The sequence below is a fragment of the Spermophilus citellus genome, assembly GCF_964194105.1.
Source record: "Spermophilus citellus genome assembly, chromosome: 3".
In the NCBI taxonomy this organism is placed as follows: Eukaryota; Metazoa; Chordata; class Mammalia; order Rodentia; family Sciuridae; genus Spermophilus; species Spermophilus citellus.
This window is the reverse complement of record NC_138184.1, coordinates 43924623-43949583: the sequence shown is the minus strand read 5'-3', so window position 1 is coordinate 43949583 and position 24961 is coordinate 43924623. Positions and strand designations below refer to the sequence as shown.

At 33.0% G+C, this 24961-nt stretch overlaps 1 protein-coding gene across 9 annotated transcripts in view; it reads right to left on the bottom strand.

Moving 5' to 3' along the window:
* The window catches only part of TBC1D5 (TBC1 domain family member 5), a 515818-nt gene that overhangs the window by 192951 nt on the left and 297906 nt on the right, over positions 1-24961 (bottom strand). For all 9 annotated transcript variants that reach the window (XM_081287560.1, XM_081287556.1, XM_081287557.1 and 6 more), the window contains 4 exons: positions 22244-22336; positions 20533-20579; positions 20372-20441; positions 19326-19498 (listed from right to left, as the gene is read on the bottom strand). In XM_081287560.1, the coding sequence (XP_081143686.1) occupies positions 19326-19498; positions 20372-20441; positions 20533-20579; positions 22244-22336 (383 nt within the window). The remainder of the gene's footprint in view (positions 1-19325; positions 19499-20371; positions 20442-20532; positions 20580-22243; positions 22337-24961) is intronic.

Below are 24961 nucleotides of genomic sequence, written 5' to 3'. Positions count from 1 at the left end.
GTGACAAAGGTTTGAGTAATTACAAAGTACACTTAATCATGGAGTATGATATCACACATTAATTACCATATGGCAAAAGGAAAGAGCTTATTAGGGCAATTAACAGTAGATATTCAATTTGCCTCTGGTCTACTTGGTGATAGAGAGTAGAAAAACAGAGACTTATGAAATAAAAAAGCTAATGATGAGAAGTGAGTAAGAGAAACTGAATATGAAAAACTGATTAATTCTAGGATTTTTGCCTACACTTAACTATTATTTCCTAGGGAGTCCTAAAAAAATTTCCTCCAAGCTTTAGAAACCACTTTTGATTCGAGAGTAAAAGTTACTTCCCTTCTAGTCTAAATGTACTGATAGCTAATAGACTCAAATACAATGTCAGTTATATCATAATGTTATCAAATCATGCAGGTTAAAGATGATATTCCTTTGTCCCACTGTGATTTAAGACAACCCTGACATAATATATTTCTGTTGAAATTTTATTTTTTTCTCAGCCTTGTATTTTGTGTAAGATTTGGGGGCAATATTTGTTTTTTGTTGTTGTTTTTGTTTTAATTAGTTACACATGACAGTACAATGATCTTGACATATCATACATTTGAATCAGATGGGATATAATTTCTCATTATTCTGAATGTACAGGTTGCAGAATCACATTGGACATCCAGTCACGTATATATACACAGCAATAATAATGTCTATTTCATTCTACTGTCCTTCCTTTCCCCTGCTTCCCATCACTTCTTTCTACCCAATCTAAGGTGATGCAATTCTTTTTTTCCTCACATCTTCATACATGTATTTTGTATAACGAAGAGCAATATTTGTTTTATGTGCAGCATTTAAAGACAGAATGGTTTGGAATTCACCGTTTTGCTAGGCTCTCTTTAAAGAATGGTGGTATAACCTGAAGTGGCCCAGGTTAGTGATTTTAATACTGGGATTGCTAAAGTGTTATTCTTTTAAAGATACAAAATTGAAAGAACTTTTAATACCTTTGTACATATATCTGCAATTATGTTCAGTTTAGGGATATTTCTATCATGTTATGGCCTGTCAGTTTTCAGTGTATCAGCATTTCTCAGGTATCTAGCATTATTTTATGTTTCAATCACCTTATTGAGATATATAAATTTTAAACTCATGAATATAATCACATACTTGCAGGAAAATTTAGAGAATATATTAAACAGTGGGTTTTTTTTTTTTTTTGTACCAGGAATTGAACTCACGGAGTGTTAACCACTGAGCCACATGTCCAGCACCTACTTTATATTTTATTTAGAGACAGAGTCTCATTGAGTTGTTTATTGCCTCACTGTTGCTGAGGCAGGCTGGCTTTGAACTCTCCATTCTACTGCCTCAGCCTCCTGAGCTGCTGGCATTATAGGCATGTGCCATCACGCCGTGCTAAACAGTGATTTTTTAATAAATGAACTGTTTTATGATATATAATTTTTAAAATGAGGTCTTATTTGCAGAGGTGAAAACTCATGATAAATTTTTTTCTTATATGTTACATACATTAGAAGTATTTCATAGCTCATTGTAAAACACTACTTAAAATCTAGACATTTGAACACATTTCAAACTATAAACATGTTACCTAAATATACCAACATTAGTTTTTTGGTTGTTTTCATTAGTCCAATGTATTTGCTAGGTTTTTAAACACCAGTGGAACAAGTCATTTAAGAAGAAATTTCAAACCATAGGTAAAATTTTAGGAAGGAGCAAACAAAGATATTCTGTTCTACAGTAAATACTGCACTTCCAGATTTATGAGTTATAGTTCTTAAGCTATAGCATTACAAAAGTATATTGAAAAATCACTCATTTAAAACCATTTTACTTAGAAACTTCACAATAAAGTCTATAACTATACACATGACAGAATGATATTCTCTGTGTATCAAAAGTACCCAGGAATTTTTTTAAAAGCTGAGGTGCCTATCATGCATTCAATGATAGTTTCTACTATTGTGTCTTCAAGTTCATTCATCTTTTCTACCATAATGTTCAACCTGCTGTTATTTCCATCCAATTTAATTTATATTTTAAATATTAGAGTTTTCATCTCTTGAAATTCAATGAAGGATCTACTTATAGACATGTATCTTTCACTATTTTATTCTATTATTCTTACTTACATTTTAATACAAAGGCCAGGTATCATGTCTTTTAGGGAGTTTTCTCTAAAACTTCAATTTCATGTAAAAAAAAAAAAACTATCAGTTGTCTAACATGCAGTGCTGTACCCTCAAAATGTGCCCAGACTCATGGAGTGCATGGGTCTAAAGTAACCATAACTCCCTGCTTTCCTACCCTTCTTTGCAGTTAAGTTTGGACATGACAGAATTCTACTAAAGCAATTTGAGCCTATGTCTGCTAGAGGGAGCTGCAGGCAGAGTTTCTACTATGCTTTATCCAAAAGGACAGGTATAGTTTGCACCAGTTGCTTGCATACATTTCCTGCCTTAAACTATCTACTAAAGTACTGAACAGCACACTAGCCATAACCACCACCTTGAGAATATTTTGCCATAAACATGAAGAAAGGATAAGAAATATAGAGGCCTTAATACTACCGAGTCACTGTCAGCAGCTGCTTAACTCTAGACTTATTACTTTAAGAAAAATAAATCTGATTTGTTTAGGCCACTGCTAGTTAAATTTCTGTTATTTATGGCCAAATCCACTCCTATTATCATGTCCAACTTAATGCCCCCACAAGCTGCACACTATTCTAGCAATATGACACTATCCCAAACTAAGTTTACATATTTATATGTGAACACAATAATATATATGAAAACATTAGTCACTACAGAAGCTATCCTGAGTATCTATATTAACTTGAATAGGAAATAGAGTAAATATCAAAGACATAATATAAGTCTGCATTATTTCAAGTCTCACTTCTTTTCTCCTTCTGTCGTGCTGTGGAGGAATGGGAATATTTGTTATTTTACCCTGGGAGTTATGCTAGAGAAGTGAATGAGATCTGCCATTGAATAAGTTATCTATGATTGTATCAAATTTCCCAGCAAGTTGAGATATTCAGTTGTTACATATGGATGCTACGTTTGGGATTGAAGCAGCTCATGATTAGCTAAAAGAGGTGACCTTCCAAGAATATCCTAGGATTTTGGACAGGCAAATAACAAAGCTGTATGATATGCTGTCAAAGGTCTTATATCACATAAGGCAACAATGTATGTACTCATTCATACTCATTAAGCATGGTTGTTTCATAAAGAAACATTAATAACTAAATGTAATACCATCCAGTCCACAAATATCCACTTTGAGCAAAATAATATTAGAAGATAGTATTGAAATAAAAATATTCCGTTCAAAGTTCTTCTCTAGTCTGGTGGAAAATGCAGTTTTGTTTTCCCCAACTGATTGGTGAAAATATGATAGTTCTTCATAATAATGATTTCCATTTCAAAAGAATTAAATTCTACTTTTAAAAAGATGCAAAAATATTGTCAGATTTGAGGTGAATACATTTGATTGTGGATGTTCATATGTATTCATTAATAGCAATTACGTACATTGTAATTTTGCCCTCACATTTTTTGGCCTTATAAAATCAATATACATTCCATGTGAGAAAATTTTTTAAAAAGTATTTAAAAAAATATATTTGGTGATAACAATGTTAAAATGATTTCTAGTCTAAGTTTTATATGAAGCAAATATTATTTCTGAAAGAATGAAAATAAATACAGCATATGTGAGTTTTGATTCTGATTTCTCTTTTAAAATATAAGCATTCTCTCATGTGGTTAGTCTTCAAATTAGCACATAATTTTGGTGTCATATTTTAAATTATTTCACTTTAATATTATTTCCTCTATTATTATATTCCCTATTATTGGAAATATATTAATTCCCATTTCATATCATTAATGATCCTGGAAAAAATCTCTCTCACAGCCTTCATTTAAGATATTTATATTCTTAGTAGAATCATGGATCAAAGAAGTCAATTTATCAGGTTCTGACTCACTTTTCCAATTGTCTCCACAATTGATTAACAGTGAGTAAAATTTTTATCTAATCCTTATTAATCTCAATGAAAATAATTTTTAAAAATTTGTTATTTCTTTAAATACTTTAACAGCTACCCACTATATTTAATGTCCATTGTTAATTATTCCCTATGATTTGTCAGCTCACTTTATATTTCTATTAATGGGTTAGTGGTTCCTTCCTAATTTAAGAGATTCTTTGTATTAAAAGAATAAGAATTTGGTTTTAACTCATATGCAGCAAAATGAAATTAAACCCCATGTCTCACCCTACACAAAAATCAACTCAAAGTGGATCAAAGACTTAGGCACAAGAACAAAGACTCTGTGTCTAATAGAAGAAAAAGTAGGCCCAAATCTTTACCATGTTGGCTTAGGAACTGACTTCCTTAAGATGACTCCCAAAGTCAAGAAGTAAAATCAAGAATCAATAAATGGGATGGATTCAAACTAAAAAGCTTCTTCTGAGTAAAGGAAACAATCAAGAACATGGAGAAACAGCCTACAGAGAATAGGAGAAAATCTTTGCCACACACACCTCAGATACAGCATTAATCTCCAGGATATATAAAGAATTCAAAAAACTTAGTGCCAAAACCAAAACCAAAACAAAACAAACAAAAAAACAGATGACCCAATAAATAAATGGGTTAAGGAACTAAACAGACACTCCACACAAGATGATATACAGAGCTAGGGCTGTAGTTCAATAGCAGAGCGCTTGGCTAGCATGCTTGAGGCACTGGGTTTGATCCTTAGCACCTCATAAAAACTAAACAAATAAAGGCATGCTGTCCATCTACAACTATAAAATTTTTAAAAAGACAAAATACAATCTCTAGAAATTAGAGAAATGCAAATTAAAACTACACTGAAAATTCTATTTCACTCCAGTCAGAATGGCAATTAACAAGAATACAAGCAACAATAAACATTGGCAAGGACATGGGGGAAAGGTACACTCATACATTGCTAGTGGGAATGTAAACTGGTGCAATCATTTTGGAAATTGGTATGGAAATTCCTCAGAAAACTCTGAATGGAACTATCATTTGATTCAGCTATCCCACTCCTTGGTTTATACCCAAAGATCTTATAATCAGCATACTACAGTGACTACATCAACGTTTATAGCAGCTCAACTCATGATAGCTAATCTATGAAATCAACCTAAGTGCCCTTCAACAGATGAATATATGAAGAAAATGTGGTACATATACATGATGGAATATTACTCAGCCTTAAAAGAATGAAATTATGACATTTGCTGGTAAATAGATACAGCTGGACAATATTATGCTAAGTGAAATAAGTGAATCCGACAGAACCAAAGGCCAAATGTTTCCTCTGATATGCAGACACTAATTCACAATAAGGGGGCATGACTAGGGAAGAATAGAGGTACTTTGGATTACACTGAGGGGAGTGAAGCGGGGCGGTGAGGGCAAGAAGGACAGTAGAATGAATTGGACATTATTACCTAATATCATATATGAGTACATAACCAGTGTAATCCTACATCATGTACAATCAGAAGAATGAGAAATTATACTCCATTATATATAATGTGTCAAAATGCTTTCTACTGTCACGTATAAATAATCAGAACTAATAAAAAAATTGGTGTTCATTCTGTTATATATTTCCTTTGTATATGTTGATTTTTTTAAACTAGTTTGTATTTGCACTGAATTTTACTAAATTGAAATTTTGGAGCAGTCAAATTTCAAATTTATTCTCTCAGTTATCTTTTACTAACAATCATAGAAAATCTATGATCATGAGGAGACAGGTTATTCACTCATGTTTTCTATTAATTATTTTCTGTACTTACAACTCAGTATTCCTCAAAGTAATAAATTTTCAGTGCACTATATTTTGAATCACTATATCCTTGCATTGATTTGTGATCTTTCTTTCATTTGTTTTTACTTCATTTCCATCCATTGTTCTATGTAAAAATTATTTACTTAATGCTTACCACCTGCCAGATTCTGTTAGGGAATAATCTAAGATACATTAATAAACAAAACAGACAAACTTCTTGCCATCTCGGACCTTACACATCAAAATTCAAAATAATTTTACGTCAGTTAAGAGTTAAATGTTGGGGCTGGGATTGTGGCTCAGTGGTAGATCGCTCGCCTCACACGTGTGAGACCCTGGGTTCGATCCTTAGCACCACATAAAAAAAAAAAAAAATAAGTGAAATAAAGGTATTGTGTAGAACTACAACTAAGAAAATAAATATTAAGAAAAAGGGTTAAATGTTTTATTAATTCCTTTCAATACTTTTGTTTTGAAGTATATTTTTTTTATTGTCACTTCTGTGTTCCTTCTAACAAGCTAAGAAATTTACTTGAGCTGTCTCAAGCAGTATATTGTCTATAAAGTTTAGACACTCTGCCTTTTATTATGTGAACTTAAAACATTTATTTATAGTATTATACCTATTGAGTTTGTCATCTTTTATCCTTGTTTGTAAGGATTCTTGTTATTTTATTTTGTTATTCTTATACTAGTACTTCACCACTCCTATTGGAAGCAAGGCATTTTCCACTAAACACCTTAAAAATTATTAACAATAAACATTAATTGAGTATTTACAATGTGCCATGTATTATACTCTGGATGATTTTTCTCATATAGCATTCACAATCCTATTGCACTGATACCATTTTACAAGGAATTTTAAAACCATAAACTTAGTGATTACAAATACCAATGAAAGTGATTAGAAATAACATAGTATATCTGAATTCTTCCATGTGTACTACTGAATTACACAGATTTTTTTTTTTGGTAGAATGGATTAATAAACTCAGGGGCACTTAACCACTGAGCCACATCACCAGCCCTTTTTTTCTATTTTATTTAGAAAAAGGGTCTCAATGAGTTGATGAGGTTGGCCTTGAACATGCAATCCTCCTGCCTCAGCCTCCCAAGCCCTGAGATTACAGGTGTGCACCAATGCACCCACCAGAATGACATAAACTTTTATACACCATTTTTACTTTAAATTACTTACTAGGATCAACAGATCTAATATAACAATATTTAAAATAGTTTTTACTGCTCTTCAGTTTTCAGCTCTTCTTTGACAATTGCATTCCTTCATATAGATTTAATTATATTGAACTAGTTTTATTTCTTTTTAGCAGTCCTCTTACACTTGCTTTCCCCTTGCTCAATTATTAATTTTTATTTACCTCTCATTGGTAAAACCATGATTTACCTAGAAGGCATGTGGATAGTACCTTACCTAAATTTATACAGATGTGACTAACTTTTCCTACTTGGCTTTTGATTAGGCTAAAATACATAGTCACTTTGTCAGTAAAGACCCTCTTTTTGCCAGATTACTAATAAGCTTTTTCTTTTAGTAGGTCAATGTTAAGATTCACATAACAGATATTTCTCTTTTTCTTATTTTGTATCCAGCAGTCTGACTTCTATGAGGCCACCATTGGACTTGGACAGGAAGATTTAAGCTTAAAGCTATAGCTTATTATTTTAGCTATGCATGTGCTGTTGGCACATTCTATATAGAATATTCTGAGCTTAATCCTAGTTTTTGAGATCTGGGGGCCTTAGGCTCTGCAGTGACCTTGATTTTTCTATTACTTCCTTAACAGGCATGTTAAGTCGGCTTATATCACCGTGACAAATACATGAGAAATATAACTTAAAGGAGGAAAAATTTATTTTAGCTCAGGGGTTCAGAGGTTCAGTCCATGGTTGGCTGGTTCTATTGCTTACATTCAAGAAAAGGCAGTACATCATGGTGGAAAGGCTTAGTGGAACAAAGCTCCTCATATTATGGCAGCTGGGAAGCAGAGAGCAAGCATGTGGAAGGGACTGGGGACAAGATATTCTCAAGGGTATGCCCACAAGGTCCTATTTGCTCCAACTAGGTTCCACCTTCTACAGTTTCCACAATTTCCCAAGAGTCCATCAGCTATGACTCCCTAATGGATTAATCCCCTCATGAAGTTAGAGCCCTCATGATCCAGTTGCTTCCCCAAATCCTAACTCTGAACACTGATCTATTGGGAACCAAGTATTCATTCAACATATGAGCTTTTGGGGGTACATTTCAAATCTAAACCATAAACCAGATTAGTTAACAAAAATCCTCTAATCTACCTTCCTAGTCTTTGAAGCTAATCTGATGAAGCTGAATTTGATCCAGTCTAACACACAGTGCATTCAATTGCCTTAGTTTTCTACCACACTAGTCCTACTCAAAATAGAATGTGAATGTAAGCATGAGTTCAAAGCCCCACTCAGCTCCTTAGCAGCTGTTTAATATAAACAAACTATGGTAAGCCTTCATTTCCTCATCTAAAAAATGAGAATATGGAGATCCGCCTTGCAGACCTTCATAGGAACCAGGGCTAGGGCTCAAGGTAGACCTGGGTCTATCCTGCCATTGGCAGACACACATGGGAGCTCAGGCTCGGCCAAGGATGGCCTCCACCCACTGGCAGACCCCCACTGGAGGTCAGGCCTGGCTCAGACCCACCTCGCTGACCAGCATGGGAGCCAGGGTACAGGGTAGGCCTGGATCTGCCCTCCCCCACACACCACCTGGGAGCCCAAGTCTAACCCACTTCCATCTTGAGTCACTGAAACCATCCTCATAGCCTTCCCCATGCACTAACCTCCACCCTGGGACAAGAGATAGGGCCTAGAAGCAGCTGCATCTTGGAGCAGGCATCTCAAAGCCAGTGTAAGGCCCACCCTTTCAGTCCCATCTCTGAAAGACATTGTATCCATCCTGGGGCACCTCCACTGCTATCCCCCAACTTACCTTCTGCTACTGCCACCAACACATATAGTTGCAGCAGCATCCATTCTGGGATACTGGAAGGGTCTGGAAGCCAAACACCAAGGTGAGATAGAGGAATCTGCACAGATACTACAAGATTATAGGGTAGAAACTGTAAAACATCAGATCCAAAATGAAGAAAGGAAATCTCATAGACAACATGAAAACTCAAGGGAGTACCCCAAACAAACCAGGATACTACAATACTAGAACCCAAGGACAGTGCAGTTGATAAAATGTCAGAGAAGGAGTTCAGAATATTCAAAGTTAAAATGATTTGTGAATTGAAGAATGACCTAAATGAGCAAATACAGGCAAAAATGGAACGCTCCAATGAGCAAATATAGACAATCACTAACGACACTAATAAACAGGGGAGGAAATATATGCATCAACTGATCACACCAACAAAGGAAAAAGGAAGGAAATATAGGTAGCAAAAGATTAATTCAAGAAAGAGAGATTCTAAAAAAAAAAAAAATCAGAAATCCTTGAAATGAAGAAAAAAATAAACCAAATAAAAAACTCAATAGAAAGCATCACAAACAGACTAGATCACTTGGAAGACAGAAAGTCAGATAATGAAGACAAATTATACAATCTGGAAAATAAAGTTGACCACATAATTGATAAGATTGAAGGTGATAAGAACCCATCAGCAGAACATCCAAGAATTATGGGATAACATCAAAAGACCAAATCGAAGAGTTATTGGGATAGAGGATGGCACAGAGTTTCAAACCAAAGGAATGCACAATCTCTTCAATGAGGTAATATCAGAAAATTTCCCAAACATGCAGAATGAATTGGAAAATCAAACACAATAGGCTTATAGGACACCAAACATACAAAATTACAACAGATCTACACCAAGGCACATTTAACGAAAATGTCTACCATAAAGAATAAGTATAGAATTTTTAGACTACAAGAGAGAGGAATCAGATCACATAGATTAGCAGATTTTTCAACCCAGAACCTCAATGTCAGGAGATCATGAAACAACATATACCAAGTGCTGAAAGAAAATAGATGCCAACCAAAAATCTTATATCCAGGAAATTAAGCTTTAGATTTGATGCTGAAATAAAAACTTTCAATGATAAACAAAAGTTAAGAGAGTTTACAACTAGAAAGCCTGAACTACAAGAACATCCTCGGCAAAAAATCCCATAATGAGGAATTGAAAAACAATGAAAATCAGCAAAGGAAGGTATTACACTAAAAAATAAACTAATCAAAGGAGAAACCAAGTTAAATACCAAACAAACAAAAATGGCTGGGAATACAAATCATGTCTCAATAATAAACATGAATGTTCATGGCCTAAACTCACCAATCAAAAGACAGACTGGCAGACTAGATTAAAAAAAAAGACCCAGCAAAATGCTACCTCCAAGAGACTCAACTCATAGGAAAAGACATCCACAAACTGAAGGTCAAAGTTTGGGAAAAATCATACCACTCACATGGTCTGCGGAAGCAAGCAGGGGTTTCCATTCTCATATCAAATAAAGTAGACTTTAAGTGAAAGTTAATCAAAAGGGATAAAGAAGGACACTACATACTGCTCAAGGGAACCATACTCCAACAAGACTTAACAATTATAAATATATATGCCCCCCAAATGGATCATCTACATTCATCAAACAAATTCTTCTCAAGTTCAAGAGTCAAATAGAGCACAACATAATAATTCTGGGTGACTTTAACACCCCTCTTTCACCACTGGATAGATTTTCCATACAAAAGCTGAAAAAAAAAAGAAAGTACTCAATATACAATTAATAACTTAGACTTAACTGACATATATAGAATAATTCATCCCTGAATGAGCAAATACACTAAGCAATTTTATTTAATTCACATATATATATATATGTAATATATTGAGTTGTAACAGAAATGTATAGCATGATGCATCTCTCAATGAGCAAATACACTTTCTTCTCAGCATCACATAGAACCTTCTCTAAAATAGACCATATATTGTGCCACAAAGCAACTCTTAATAATATAAAAAAGTAGAGATACTAACCTGCATTCTATCAGATCATATTGGAATGAAATTAGAAATCAATGATAAAATAAAAACTACTCCAACACCCGTAGACTAAATAATATGCTATTGAATGAACAATGGGTTGCCAAAAAGACATCCAGAGGAGATTAAAGAATTCTGAGATGTGAATGAGGACACAGATACGACATAATCAAAATCTCTGGGACACTATGAAGGCAGTACTAAGAAGAAAGTTCACTGCATGGAGTTCATTCCTTAAAACCAATAAATGACCTAACATTGCATCTCAAAGCCTAGAAAAAAGAAAAATAGGTCAACACCAAAAGCAGTAGAGAAGACAGAAAATAACTAAAATCAGAGCTTAAATTGATGAAAGTGATACAGAAGAAACAACTGAAACAATAGACAAAACAAAAAGTTGGTTCTTTGAAAAACAAAGTTGATAAAAACCTTAGCCTAATGAAAAGAAGGAGAGAGAGAGCTCGAATTACTAACATATGCCATAAAAAAGAAATTATCACGAAGGACACTACAGAAATATAGAAGATAATTATAAATTGAAAACTTGTACTCCAATAAAATAGACAATATCAAAGGCATCTACAAATTTCTAGAATCATATGATTTGCCCACATTGAATCAGGATGATATACACAATTTAAACAGATCAATTTCAAGTGATGAAATAGAAGAAGCCAACCAACCAAAAAGAGCCCAGGACCAGATGGATGCACAGCCGAGTGCCACAAGATCTTTAAAGAACTAATACCAGTACTCTCCAATTTATTTCATGAAATAGAAAAAGAGGGAGCACTTCCAAACTCATTCTACAAGGTCAATATCACCCTGATTCCAAAACCAGGCAAAGGCACATCAAAGAAAGAAAATTTCAGACCAATATCTCTAATGAACATAGATGCAAAAATTCTTAATAAAATCCTGGCAAATCTAATACAAAAACATATCAAAAAGATAGTGCCCCACGATCAACTGGGGTTCATCCCAGGGATGCAAAGGTTGGTTCAACATATGGAAATCAATAAATGTAATTCATCACATCAATAGACTTAAAGATAAGAAGATGCAGATCAACAGATGCAGAAAAAGCATTTGACAAAATAAAGCACCTCTTCATGTTCAAAACACTAGAAAAACTAGGGATAACAGGAACATATCTCAACATTGTAAAAGCTATCTATGCTAAGCCCCAGGCAACATCATTCTACATGGAGAAAAATTGAAAGCATTCCCTCAGAACTGGAACAAGACAGGGATGCCCTCTTTCACCACTACTATTTAACATAGTTCTTGAAACTCTAGCCAGAGCAATTAGACAGACAAAAGAAATTAGAGATACGGATAGGAAAAGAAGGACTCAAATTATCAGTATTTGCCAATGGTATGATTCTATACTTAGAAGATCCAAAAAATTCCACCAGAAGACTCCTAGAACTAATAAATGAATTTGGCAAAGTAGCAGGTCATAAAATCAACACCCATACGTCAAAGGCATTTCTGTACATCAATACTTCTGAAAGAGAAACTAGGAAAACTTCCCCTTTTACAATAGCCTTAAAAAATAAGTAAATAAAACATAAAATACGTGGGAATCAACTTAATGAAAGAGGTGAAAGACCTCTACAATGAAAATTACGGAACGCTAAAGAATGGAAATTAAAGAAGACCTTAGAAGATGGAAAGAATTCCCTTGTTCTTGGATAGGCAGAATTAATACTGTCAAAATGACCGTACTACCAAAAGCACTATGCAGATTTCATGCAATTCCAATCAAAATCCAAATGGCATTCCTCATAGAAATAGAAAAAACAGCCATGAAGTTCACCTGGAAAAATAAGGGACCCAGAATAGCTAAAGCAATACTTAGCAAGAAGAGTGAAGCAGGTGGCAACTCTATACTAGACCATAAACTACACTACAGAGCAATAGTAACAAAAACGGCATAATATTGGCACCAAAATATTGGCACTTGTACACCAATGGTACAGAATAGAGGACACAGAGACCAACCCACATAAATACAGTTATCTCATATTAGACAAAGGTGCCAAACACATACAATGGAGAAAGGATAGCCTCTTCCACAAATGGTGCTGGGAAAACTGGAAATCCATATGCAACAAAATGAAATTAAGCCCCTATTTCTCATCATGCACAAAACTCAACACTAAGTGGATCAATGACCTAGGAATTAAACCAGAGACCCTGCACCTAATAGAAGAAACAGTAGGCCCAAATCTTCATCATGTCAGATTAGGCCCTGACTTCCTTAGTAAGACTCCTATAGCACAAGAAATAAAAACAAGACTCAATTAATGGGATGGATTCAAACTAAAAAGCTTTTTCTCAGCAAAAGAAACAATCAGTGAGGTGAACAGACAGCCTCAGAATGGGAGCAAATTTTCACCACACCCACATCAGATAGAGCACTAATCCCCAGGATACATAAAGAACTCAAAAATCTTAACACCCAAACCACAAATAACCCAATCGATAAATGGGCCAAGGAATTGAACAGACACTTCTCAGAAGATGATATATAATCAATCAACAAATATATGAAAAAATGTTCAACATCTCTAGCAATTAGAGAAATGCAAATCAAAACTACTCTTAAGATTTCATCTCACTCCAGTCAGAACGGCAGCTATTAAGAATACAAACAACAATAAGTGCTGGTGAGGATGTGGGAAGAAAGGCACACTCCTACACTGCTGGTGGGACTGCAAATTGGTGCAACCAAAATATGGAAAGCAGTATTGAGATTCCTTGGAAAACTTGGAATGGAACCACCATTTGACCCAGCTATCCCACTCCTCTGTCTATACCCAAAGGACTTCAAAAAAGCATACTATAGTAACGCAGCCACATCAATGTTTATAGTAGCACCATTCACAATAGCTATATTGTAGAACCAACCTAGATGTCCTTCAGTAGATGAATAAATGGATAAACTGTGGTGTGTGTGTGTGTGTGTACATATATATATACACACACACACATACATACACACACAATGCAATACTACTCAGCATTAAAAGAGAACAATATCATGGCATTTGCAGGTAAATGGATGGAGTTGGAGAATATAGTGTGAAGTGAAGTAAGCCAATCCCAAAAAACAAACGCTGAATATTTTCTCTGATATGAGGATGCTGATCCATAATGGGGATGGTGGAGGGAGGAGCATGGCAGGAATGGAGGAACTTTAGATAGGGAAAAGTGGAGGGAGGGGGAGGGAGAGAGCAGGCAGGTAGGACAGATGGTGGAATGAGATGGACATCATTATTCCCAGTACATGTACGAAAACACAAAAGGTGTGACTCTATTTCATGTACAACCAGAGACATGAAAAATTGTGCTCTATGTGTGTACTATGAATTGAAATGCATTCTGCTGTCATACTTAACAAATGAATTTTTAAAAATGGTAAAAAATTAGAGTATGTTGTAAGGATGTAAAATATAATGAACATTGTTTAGTTCATGAGAAACAATAAATATTGTGAAGTATCAGTCATTATTTCAAATATTTAATATTCCTCCTCATAATTCTAATCAGTGATTTTTTTTCATGTACAAAGAGAAGAAGTCCAACTTTCTTGAAAGAAGTAATTGTTGGGAAATGTTAGGTTTTATATGAAAACAAGCTATCAGAAACTGTTTTCATCGAATTCCTGATATTCTTTTCTTAGGTTTAATGTGTAATATAAAGCTCACTGGAAAAAAAAAAAGCAGCCTCTCATTTATTAACTATCTCTAGGCAACTACTTACTTAAACTATTGAATGATAGAATTTTTGAGATAAATAATTATAGTGATTTCTGATGATTGAGAATTATATAATTGTAGCCATATATTTATATTTAAAATATAGGGTAAAAAAAAACAGTTTGTATTCACATGTAATTATACTGTGATATGTACTGGAACCCATATACTATGGTATACTTTAAGTTATATTGCAAAATTTAGCAAATTAATCAATAACTAAGAATCTTACCCAATTAAATTATTATAAACCACATGGCAAAACACCTGCTAACCCAGAAAATAGAAAACAGATATGGAGAATGTATAATAAGTGTTTGGGGGATATGGAATTTATCCCCTGAGTGTTGTAAGGATCTCATAATTTCATAGTGCCAAAGCCCAAGTGTGTTATGAGGACCTTTCCTCAAAAGTGACATTAATTACATACCCCACAAATGCTTATTATGTATTCTATTTATACCAAAGTGTAAAAGCAGTCAAAAGTTTACAGATTGAATATATTTAAACGTGATAATAAAAGAGTCATTCAGGCCTAGCAAAAATTGTTAACTTAAACTTCAATTTTTAGTTTCATTATTAAAGAATATTGTAATTGTATTAATGCAAATAGTACTGAATCTTCCTATGAATGTGCTGCCTTTGTGATTTACATGATAGAACTGTAATGCAAATATTTTGGATGCTTTTGCACAAACAACCCACAAGTGATGATATCACAGGACCTTATTTTCACAATAAAAATAAAAATACCACAAAAACAACTCTTAAAATTACCTTGGAAAGTCATAAAAAATAAGTCAATGTTTTTCTTTGGAAATTACTATGCATTGACAGGCACTTAATTTTTAAAAATGTCAAATACAAATCAATAATTGGCAAACAAAAGCCAACTCAGATGCTAATTTCTTGAATTAAAACACAAGAAACTGCATTCCAAGTGCAGCAGGAGTAATCTTTCATAAAATTAATGAAATACATGGTGCAAGTTACTTTTAGAATGTATTATTTGATAATATCACTATGCTTAACATTTAATTTCAGATTTATTCTGCTTAACCTAAAATAGAAATTCGATTTATCATTGGCTAACAATAACAAAACTATTCAGAAGATAATAAATAACAGCATTAATAAGCAAGATTTTAGGTAACACAGGATTTCATGGGTACTTTTTCCTATATTTGAAGATAAATATCATCAATTGAGCTAGAATTAAGTTAATTTAAAACAGTGTTAGCCAGTGTCAGTGGAATTAGTATTTTTACACTAATCATTAATTAATTTTGGTAAGTTCATTTGCTTAAAGCTGCAGATATGTTTAGATATGGTATGTTGCCCATTTAAGGAGACTTACAAATATATTCTCTAACAAAAATTATTTTAAAAAATGAAGTAATTACGTATTTCCTTAATGACAATTATAACTATTACGATACAAATGATTTTTATTGTATCATATAATTGCTAAGGACTGAGTAAAATTAGATAAGTGCACAAATATATTGGTATCTTTGTATCACCATTATCCCATCATAAACATATATATGACTTACTCCTCATTCTATAAAGGTTATTGGTACTGGTAACATTTTGCATTGGCTCATTCATCATTGACATTTTTACCAAATTATTTTCTAATTTTGAATTAAATCAAGAGAAATTTTATTCTTTGTAAAATGCTGAAACATTTTATAGGAAACTATTTTGTTTGAAAATAAAAATTCTGTAAAAGAACTGTCAAGCAAAAATACATTTTAGACGACCCAATATAAATTATGGTATCATCTTGAGATGAGCTGTTTTTATTAACTGAAAACTGATTATTTTATATTCCTCAGATCATAGATTGAATTTTTGGTGCCGATTTTGAATGTAAAACTAAATCAACTTTCTTCCAACAGGAATAATCAGTAGAATGAGCAATTGTTTAAAGTAATAACACCTATATGACAATAGAACAAAACAGTCTCACTTCATTTTCATGATACAAAACTACAATATTTATTAATTTCAAGGGCATAAAATTATTGTACAAATTGTTATGATCATTACCAGAAGTCTATTCTCAACTTCTGTACTACCTCTTTAAAAAGCTCTAAAAGACACCTATTACATGTTTCTAGTAAGTGGGAACCCATATGTTTTAGTGAAGAAAGTATAGAAAAGTCTAAGAGTTTGAAGGGTGCATGAATCACAGTATGTCATATTTACATAGACATAATATCCTAATTAAGGAATGGTAATGACAGATAATGCTTAAAAGGTACTTTCACACATATATTGAATGTTTAGTACATACTGAGAACTAAGCCTTTTGTATATTATGCCTTTATTCTCATAGCACATTATGAAGTAAATACCATTATTCTGAATCTCCACAGATGAAAAACAAAGGCTCAAAGTGGTTAAATAGGAGTGTTTCATTTCAAAGTCTGTGTTTCCAACTGTTATTTTGTACTATTTTTTGACCCCAAAGTTACTAACAGTCATCAATAAACATACACAGGTGGGTAGGACATTTTAGGGGAGCATGCAGGGATATAAGATTATTCAAGCACTTTGACCTTTCATGTACCTCACAAATATTAGTAATAAAATCAAATTAATAAGTGAACTGGATCAGTGAAATGAAGTACTCATCAAATTCAAACAATGAGTGACCTCTTCTATATAAATATTTAAAGGTAATATAGATAACGTTCTATAAATAATGAAATAAATGAGGAAGCTATGGTTATTACAAGCCTTCATATTGTTATTATCGCTAATAATGTTGAAAAAATTCAGAGAAATTATGTCATGGACCACACGATTTTACTGGGAAAATACTAGTCACGATGTTGAAGAAACTCTGTGAATTATTATGTTGAAGAGGAAACTGAAGGAGATTAATGTCTGCTGAAGGAAAGTGGAACACCCTGGTTATAAATTGTTGTCCTGAAGCCCACTTCATCACCACTGCAACATAAAGCACTAGCACAGGAAAAGAGGCAGGAAATTAGAAAGAATTTCAAAGAAAGGAGAAACATGTATATCACCAATTTCTTTCCCCAATTTAAAGACCAGTTTTTAGATCTCAGCAAACAGCATTTTGAGGAAGTCAAGTGGGATTTATATTTGAATATGTTAATTCTTTTAGTGCAAAATGGAATATAGAATTTGAATCCTTGTCACTAGCTATTTCAAAATACAGTTTTAGGTCCATGATCAAAAATGCATTAAGCTAGATCTATATGCTAATACTTTTTTACGTTAGACCTATATGTTTAAGTAGCAATTCATTAATAGCCTAAAATGTTGCCTAACACCTATGTCACACACAACTTTCTCATTTCTAGTGGGAATGCTGCTCTTAATGATGAGGTTAACACACACACAAATATGAGCATGATTAAAACAGGAAAGAAGACTTCTTCAATCACAGTTCATGGCTTCCAGAGAAGAAAAACAGCAGAGAATTATTCTTAGTGAAAGATTCCATGCAACATGACAACATATTAACAACTCACCAATTCTTTTCTATGGGCTAAAAAAAAATAAAAAAAATCCCAAAACAGCCCCCTCTAATTCTAAACTTTTGACTCATTTGAGATTCTTTGTAATACAAATAAAAAATCCATATTTATTAAACCTCTATTATGTACATCTCAATAATACTTTCTTAATTTTTTGATATTCTACTAATGGAGAGTTAGACTTTATAAAAATAACTGTCAAGAGACTACTCAGCACTACATATAAATGTTCTATTATTTCAATAAAGTGGACTCTTGTCTGTAGCATCATATAACTCAGATTTATTAAAACCACTCTTATTTTTTTAAAAAACAATCTTATTGTATTTTTTATGCATTTATTTTATTTATTTTTATGTTCTAAGGATCAAACCCAGCGCCTCACGCATGCTAGGCAAGCACTCTAACACTGAGCTACAACCACAGCCCAAAACCACTATTTGCAAATTTAACTATATACTTTACAAGCTACTGAAAAAATACAAACACCCTTTCTTTCAAGTGGTTCCCTATTCTTCTGCTATTGTATGTTATGAAGTTATGTGGCTAAAGAAAATTAATACATTATGTTCAATTAAAAGTAAATCTATTTTATTAACATCACTTCTGAAAGTAGAGCAAAAGATGACCACATGATAAAATGGAAAGAGTAAGAACATCTTATAGGACTGTTTGGTTCAGGGATCAGCTTTGTGTGTGTATGACCTGCACAACCCTGTACTTCTTAAGAATGCTTCATTTAATGATCTACTATATCCATCTTGAAATTCTTATTTCTCAAAAGCATTTTGACATTCTTCTTTTGCCTAGGGCTCTGTAGCAAATTATGTAGGAAATCCTGCCTAGGTCTGAATTATAACTTCATTGTTTACTATGTAAAGTTAGACTAAGTCTTAGCTTCTTCATCTGTAAGAATAGGGAGATACTCAATTCACAAGGTTTGTGAGAATATTAGATGATACACCATACATGAAAGTAATGGGCATAAAGCACATAAGAACGAGGGGAGATGAAATAAAACAGAGATGGAACAGTTCTTGCTTCTACTTCTAGGGATCTGAGACATAGAAATTACCACAAATCATAATTATCTGTAGCTAAAACTAAAACTTTAATACTTACAATCCATATATCTGTGGTGCAATTTCCAGTCTGTTCAAGTGCATATAGAGCTCAATATCATGCTTCTTCAGTAGATGATCCTGGATCTGATTGACTTTAGTAACAATAGCAACTGTTGGTCCTAAATCCTGTGGCCGGGCAAAGGGGATGGGAGGCATCAGAGTTTCTTTCCCCTAGATAGGAATAATGGGACATATATTATTTCAATATGAAAAGAATATCATTCTTCAATTTCTTTACCAAAGAGAGTTAAAACAAGAAATAAAAACTGCTATAATTATCTCTTGACAAATGCTAAAATATGGAACCATATGATGACATTCAGATGATTTTGCTCATTAAACACTGGCCAGGAAATGCCTTCTAAAATATTTGTTGCATATATTTCCTTGCCCAGTTCTCTTGTGACAAAGTTTTACAAGATAAGTTTGTCTAGAAGTGGTGATAGCCACTACAAAGTATCTATGGCCAGTTTATGTGATGCTACAGAATGTAAATGGAATGAGATGGAAACCCATTTTTGTGTGAGGCATGATATTCAAACATAAAAAACAGTAAATAAAAACTCTTTTACTTTGAGCTCTCAAAGCTATATAAAATAGGGTAGAGAGAGATTCTATTTTATATATATATATATATATATATATATATATATATATATATATATAAAATGTTTAAATTGCCTTTGTATGTCTGTCAATTTTATTAAGGGTATGTTTTAGATTCCCAGGTCCAATCTTATTTTGTAAGTATGTTCATTTTTTAATATATGTTCATATTTTATATATTGTAATAAAAATGACTTATTATGTACTATTCCCTGCTATATGTTGTTACTGAAATCATGTCTTCACTCAAATATACTGAAAAGATCTGTTCTATTGTGTTTACCTTTTTTTTTTTAATACACACATTTTTTAGTTGTGGATGAACCTTTACTTTTTTATTTATTTATATGCAGTGCTGAGAATTGAATCCAGTGCCTCACACATAATAGGCATGCACTCAACCACTGAGCCATAACCCACGCCCCTTATAATATTTACCTTTTGACCATCATGCTCAAAAGTGGAAAACCAAGGCTCAGCAGTTTCCATCAGTTGTGAGAACATTGCACTAAAAGTAGAAAAATAAAATAATGTTATGGTTTATCCTCAATAAAGTAATAATAGCATAAAAGAAGAAAAATAATAGTTTTTATACTTACTAGGCATCATGTTCCAGATACTCGGGGTTCAAGAGAGTTTTCATTTCCTCGCTTTAAAAAGTAATACAAGCAATCACAATGTGCATTTTTTTCCAATAACTGAAGAGGATACAGAGTTTGTCTTATTCGACATTTATAAGACAACTTATATAATGAATAAATGAGAAAAATTAGCCTTTTTAATAAAAAGAGCAACTCCATTAGCAAATAAAATCCTTTCTTTCTATAAAGATCAAAAACAAATAAGCTGCCTTGTTGGTGCCACAATAAAGTAGCTATCTAATTATTCTAAGCAACAAATACAGAAAGTGACAATATTTTCTTTGACTATGTTTGATCTAGAATAATTTATAACTCTATGATGTATCACTTGTCATCTAAAACCAAACAAAACATATAGTTACTGATTCAATATGCAATATCAAGACATTCATTTATTTTCTTTTAATGGCCATATTATTTGAACATCAATTAATCAGTGATAACATCTTTTACAAATTTACTTCAGTATTGCTTTACTTAGTAATGAATTCAAAAGACTGAAGAACCATGTTCTACTAATTTTAAAGCTACATTCAATCATCTCTACTTTCCTTTATATTCTCTGTGTACATTTTCAAAAATAAAAGGGGCATGAAAACTGGTTTACAACACAAACTGCAACCTGATATTTTAGAATAATTGAAGTGAAGGTAGTTAAGATATCTTACTCTTGTCAAGATCCAATAAACTCAATAAAATCAGAAAAATTTAGAGGAAACTTGAAAATGCTAATTTTATAACATAGTAGACAAAAGTTAATTCACAGGGCTGTACAATATTGGACAGCTTACATCTGAACATTAAACATTACACAATTAAGATATATGAGATGTTATCTGCCAGTATTTTGTCTCCTGCATATTGGTGGGCTAGCTTATGGATTGCCTGACAAGGCCTTACAATCATACAGCTCTCTGTTCCCAAAATGCTTCTTGGTTGCTTTTCTGGCCCATCAGTTGGGGTAGCTTATTTTAAAAAATGAATTTTAATAATTACCTTAGTTAAATCCAATTACAAACATCATCTGCAGCTGGGCATGGTGGCACATACCTGTAATCCCAGCTACTTGGGAGGCTAAAGCAGGATGGTGGCAAGTTCAAGGCCAGCCTCAACAACAAAGTGAAACCTTGTCTCAAAACATGAAATAAAAAAGGGCTGGGAATGTAGCTCAGTGATGGACCACCCCACTGAGTTCAATCCCCAGCACATACACATATACAAAGTAGTCTCTCTCAACAACCTGAGAACCCATTTATTTACAGACTGAGATTCTTAAAAGTACTGTTCTTTTATTTATGAATTAAGCTGAGTCAAAGCTGGTAAGGAGAAAGTATGTAATAAAGATATCATTCAGTTCACAGTGAAAAATGAGTCATCAGAATACATATGAGTATTATCAACCATTAGCACTTTTGTCAGTAAAACATTTTTTCTTGACCCATCATTTATATGTCTTCCTTTGAAACATACTAAAATTTTCAAAGACACAACTGCAAATCTGCCCCACAGCTAACCTGGCATTACAACTATTAACTGGAATTACAACTAGCCATATAAAAATACAAATGTTCACAACTTAACAAAATTTACAAGTACCTTTAATTTAAAAGATTTTGAAGCTAAAAAAGTAAAGGCTATAGTAAGTATGAGTAAGGAACTCATTAAAAACTTGCCTTGGCTGTGCAGACTCACTGGCATGTAGAAAAGCTTGGTGGTCACAATGAAGGATGAAGACTATGGGGGCTAATAGCTCGTGCATACCCTGAAACACAAGATCAAGAGAAATGAATGAGGATAGTGAAAGGCCATTAGTGGACAGTATAAGCTGAGTAATGTTAAACATCTTCATATTATACAGAAAAGCGTAAAAATGGAAAGGTACAAAATGAGATTTTTACCTACATTTAGAATTTGATCCCAATTCAACCACAGCACCTATTCTTCCTTAAAACATGGATAGCAGTTCTCTTTTAAAATAACATGACAAACAATAAATTGGCATGGTAGACAACCTTGCACCTGTCAGTTGCTTCAAGATCTGTACTCATAAATATGAATTTCATTTATGCAAATTATAATCATGAGCTACAGTATAAAGATCTGCAGTAAGAAGGGCAACTAAGAACTGTAGACCTAAGAAAATTACATCCAATGTTTTCATTATATAATGGTTCAAAATTAGGATGTCTGTAGACTTAGGAAGAGCTAAAGTCAGCTAGCTAAAAGTGGTAGAAAATTTAAAACAACAACAACAACAAAACTTTAGAAAGTATGATAGAAAAAGTTTTTCAAATATGATTTTCAACATATTTAATCAGAAAACTATTATAGGTTTCTTTTCTACTTAAACTAGGGTCATTTTCAAATTATGTAATGAGTTCACTAACATAGTATTTCCCCTTGTATGGGAGGTTCAACTGACAGTTACACAAATAGGCAAAGAAACAAAAAGGCATAGTGTTAGTTACTAAACCGTCTTTTAAATATTACTCTAAAATTCCACTATTTGTTCATTACTTAGGGACATAAGGTATTAAGCATTAGTGACAAGCTTTGTTCATTTAGATTTTTTCTCTTTAAGCACAAAATACCATATTCTAGCAAGCTAAAACAGATTATTGTCCTTCCTGCCTCTTAATTGAAGCATATTTCTACTTTCCTTTTGCTTAGTAACAAGGATGCTCTTCTATAAAAAGACAAGACAAAATATCACCTTTAGAGGAAAAATAAGTAAAATATAAGAGAGCAAAGAGGAGAGAACAACTTTGCTAGTAGAATTAGAGGTAGCTTCCTGGAAGGAAGGACAGAGTCACACAGATAACTGTGCAGTCACTAGTATTGTGCTAGTCTTAGGAAGTCAGTTGTTATCAAAGATGACAGTAGATTTTATTGAATTTCATTTCTAACTTGTCAGTAGTCTTGAATTACAATTATTTAATGAATATTTTGACAGTATAACTTATAATCCATTGACAATTTATGTTTCATTTAAATTACCACATGACACTTCAATCTTTCTTGGTCAACATTTATTCATTTAACAAACCTTGGAATGAATGTGCTCTCGAAGAACATGGTAGATGGCAAGAGATGAAATCAAGTGAGCTAATTGGGCTTTAAAAGTCATCATAAGGAGTTAATTTTCTTGAAATTATATTATTACTTCAAAAAGAAAGTGCCCAAATTTTGGCAATACTGGGGATTAAACGTAGGGCTGCTCTACCACTGAACTGTACATCCCTGGTCCTTTTTAGTTTTTGAGGCCAGGTCTCCCTAAGTTGCCAAAGCTGGCCTTGAATTATGATTCTCCTGCCTCAACCTCCTGAGTAGCAGGGATTACAGATGTGTGCCACTGCACATAGCTTATGTGTCATAATTTTAATAATCAAAGTAATAGCATTCAAAGTAGAAAACTACAGAAAAGCAAAACAAGAATGAAGTCAGGCAGGAGGAAACAGAGAAACTACAAACTTTAATGGATAGCCTTATGGTAATATTTTAGCATATTTCTGATGTTTTCCTTAGAATATAGTTTTCAGAAGTACAATTTCTGGGTAGAAACATTTGTTAAAATCCCTGATGTATACTATGAGACAACTCTCCACAAAGAATTCCCTCACTGCATAATATTAAAGTCACAATCTACATTCTTTTTTAAAAATTGTGTGAAATTTCAAGAACTGTTGTAATTATATATGTGAAAGCCAGTGAGACTAAACATTTTACTACCATTTTTAATTAATTATTTTGTCCTAATTATTGTTTCCTTTTCTCTAATGATTTGTAACAGTTCTTTACCAATTAAACCCATTAATGCTTGTCAATTTTGTTAGAAATGTTTCCCATGTTTATCATTTGTCTTTTAATTTTGATATCTTATGTCATACTGAAGTTATACATTTTAGTAGTTAATACAATAAATCATCCATCATGGGTTGTGTTTTTCGTTTTTTTTAATGCCTAAAAAGACTTCCCTCATATTGAGATTAGGTAAGAATATAGTTTTCCCCCAACCCCAGTAAATTCTCCACTCACCTGATATTAGTATAATTTCTGCCATAAAAAATATAACTTTCTTCTTAAGAAGAAGTAAAATTTACTGAATAATTAACATCTTCAATAAATTTAATCTATTCAATAAGTTGAACAGCCCATCTTCTCTCTGTTTTCCAAAATACCATCTTTACCCTAACCTGAATGTTAGTTCACAATTTTTTTGGATATTTTTTTTAAACTTGTATTCCAATAGCTTGTATATTCCTGAAAAAACTGTACTATTATCCAAAATACTTGAGTCCATCCATTTTCTTTGTTTTTCTCCCCCCTCCCTTTTTTTGGTTAAAATTATCTTCCTAATTCTAACTTCACTTTTTCTTCCAGGTTCATT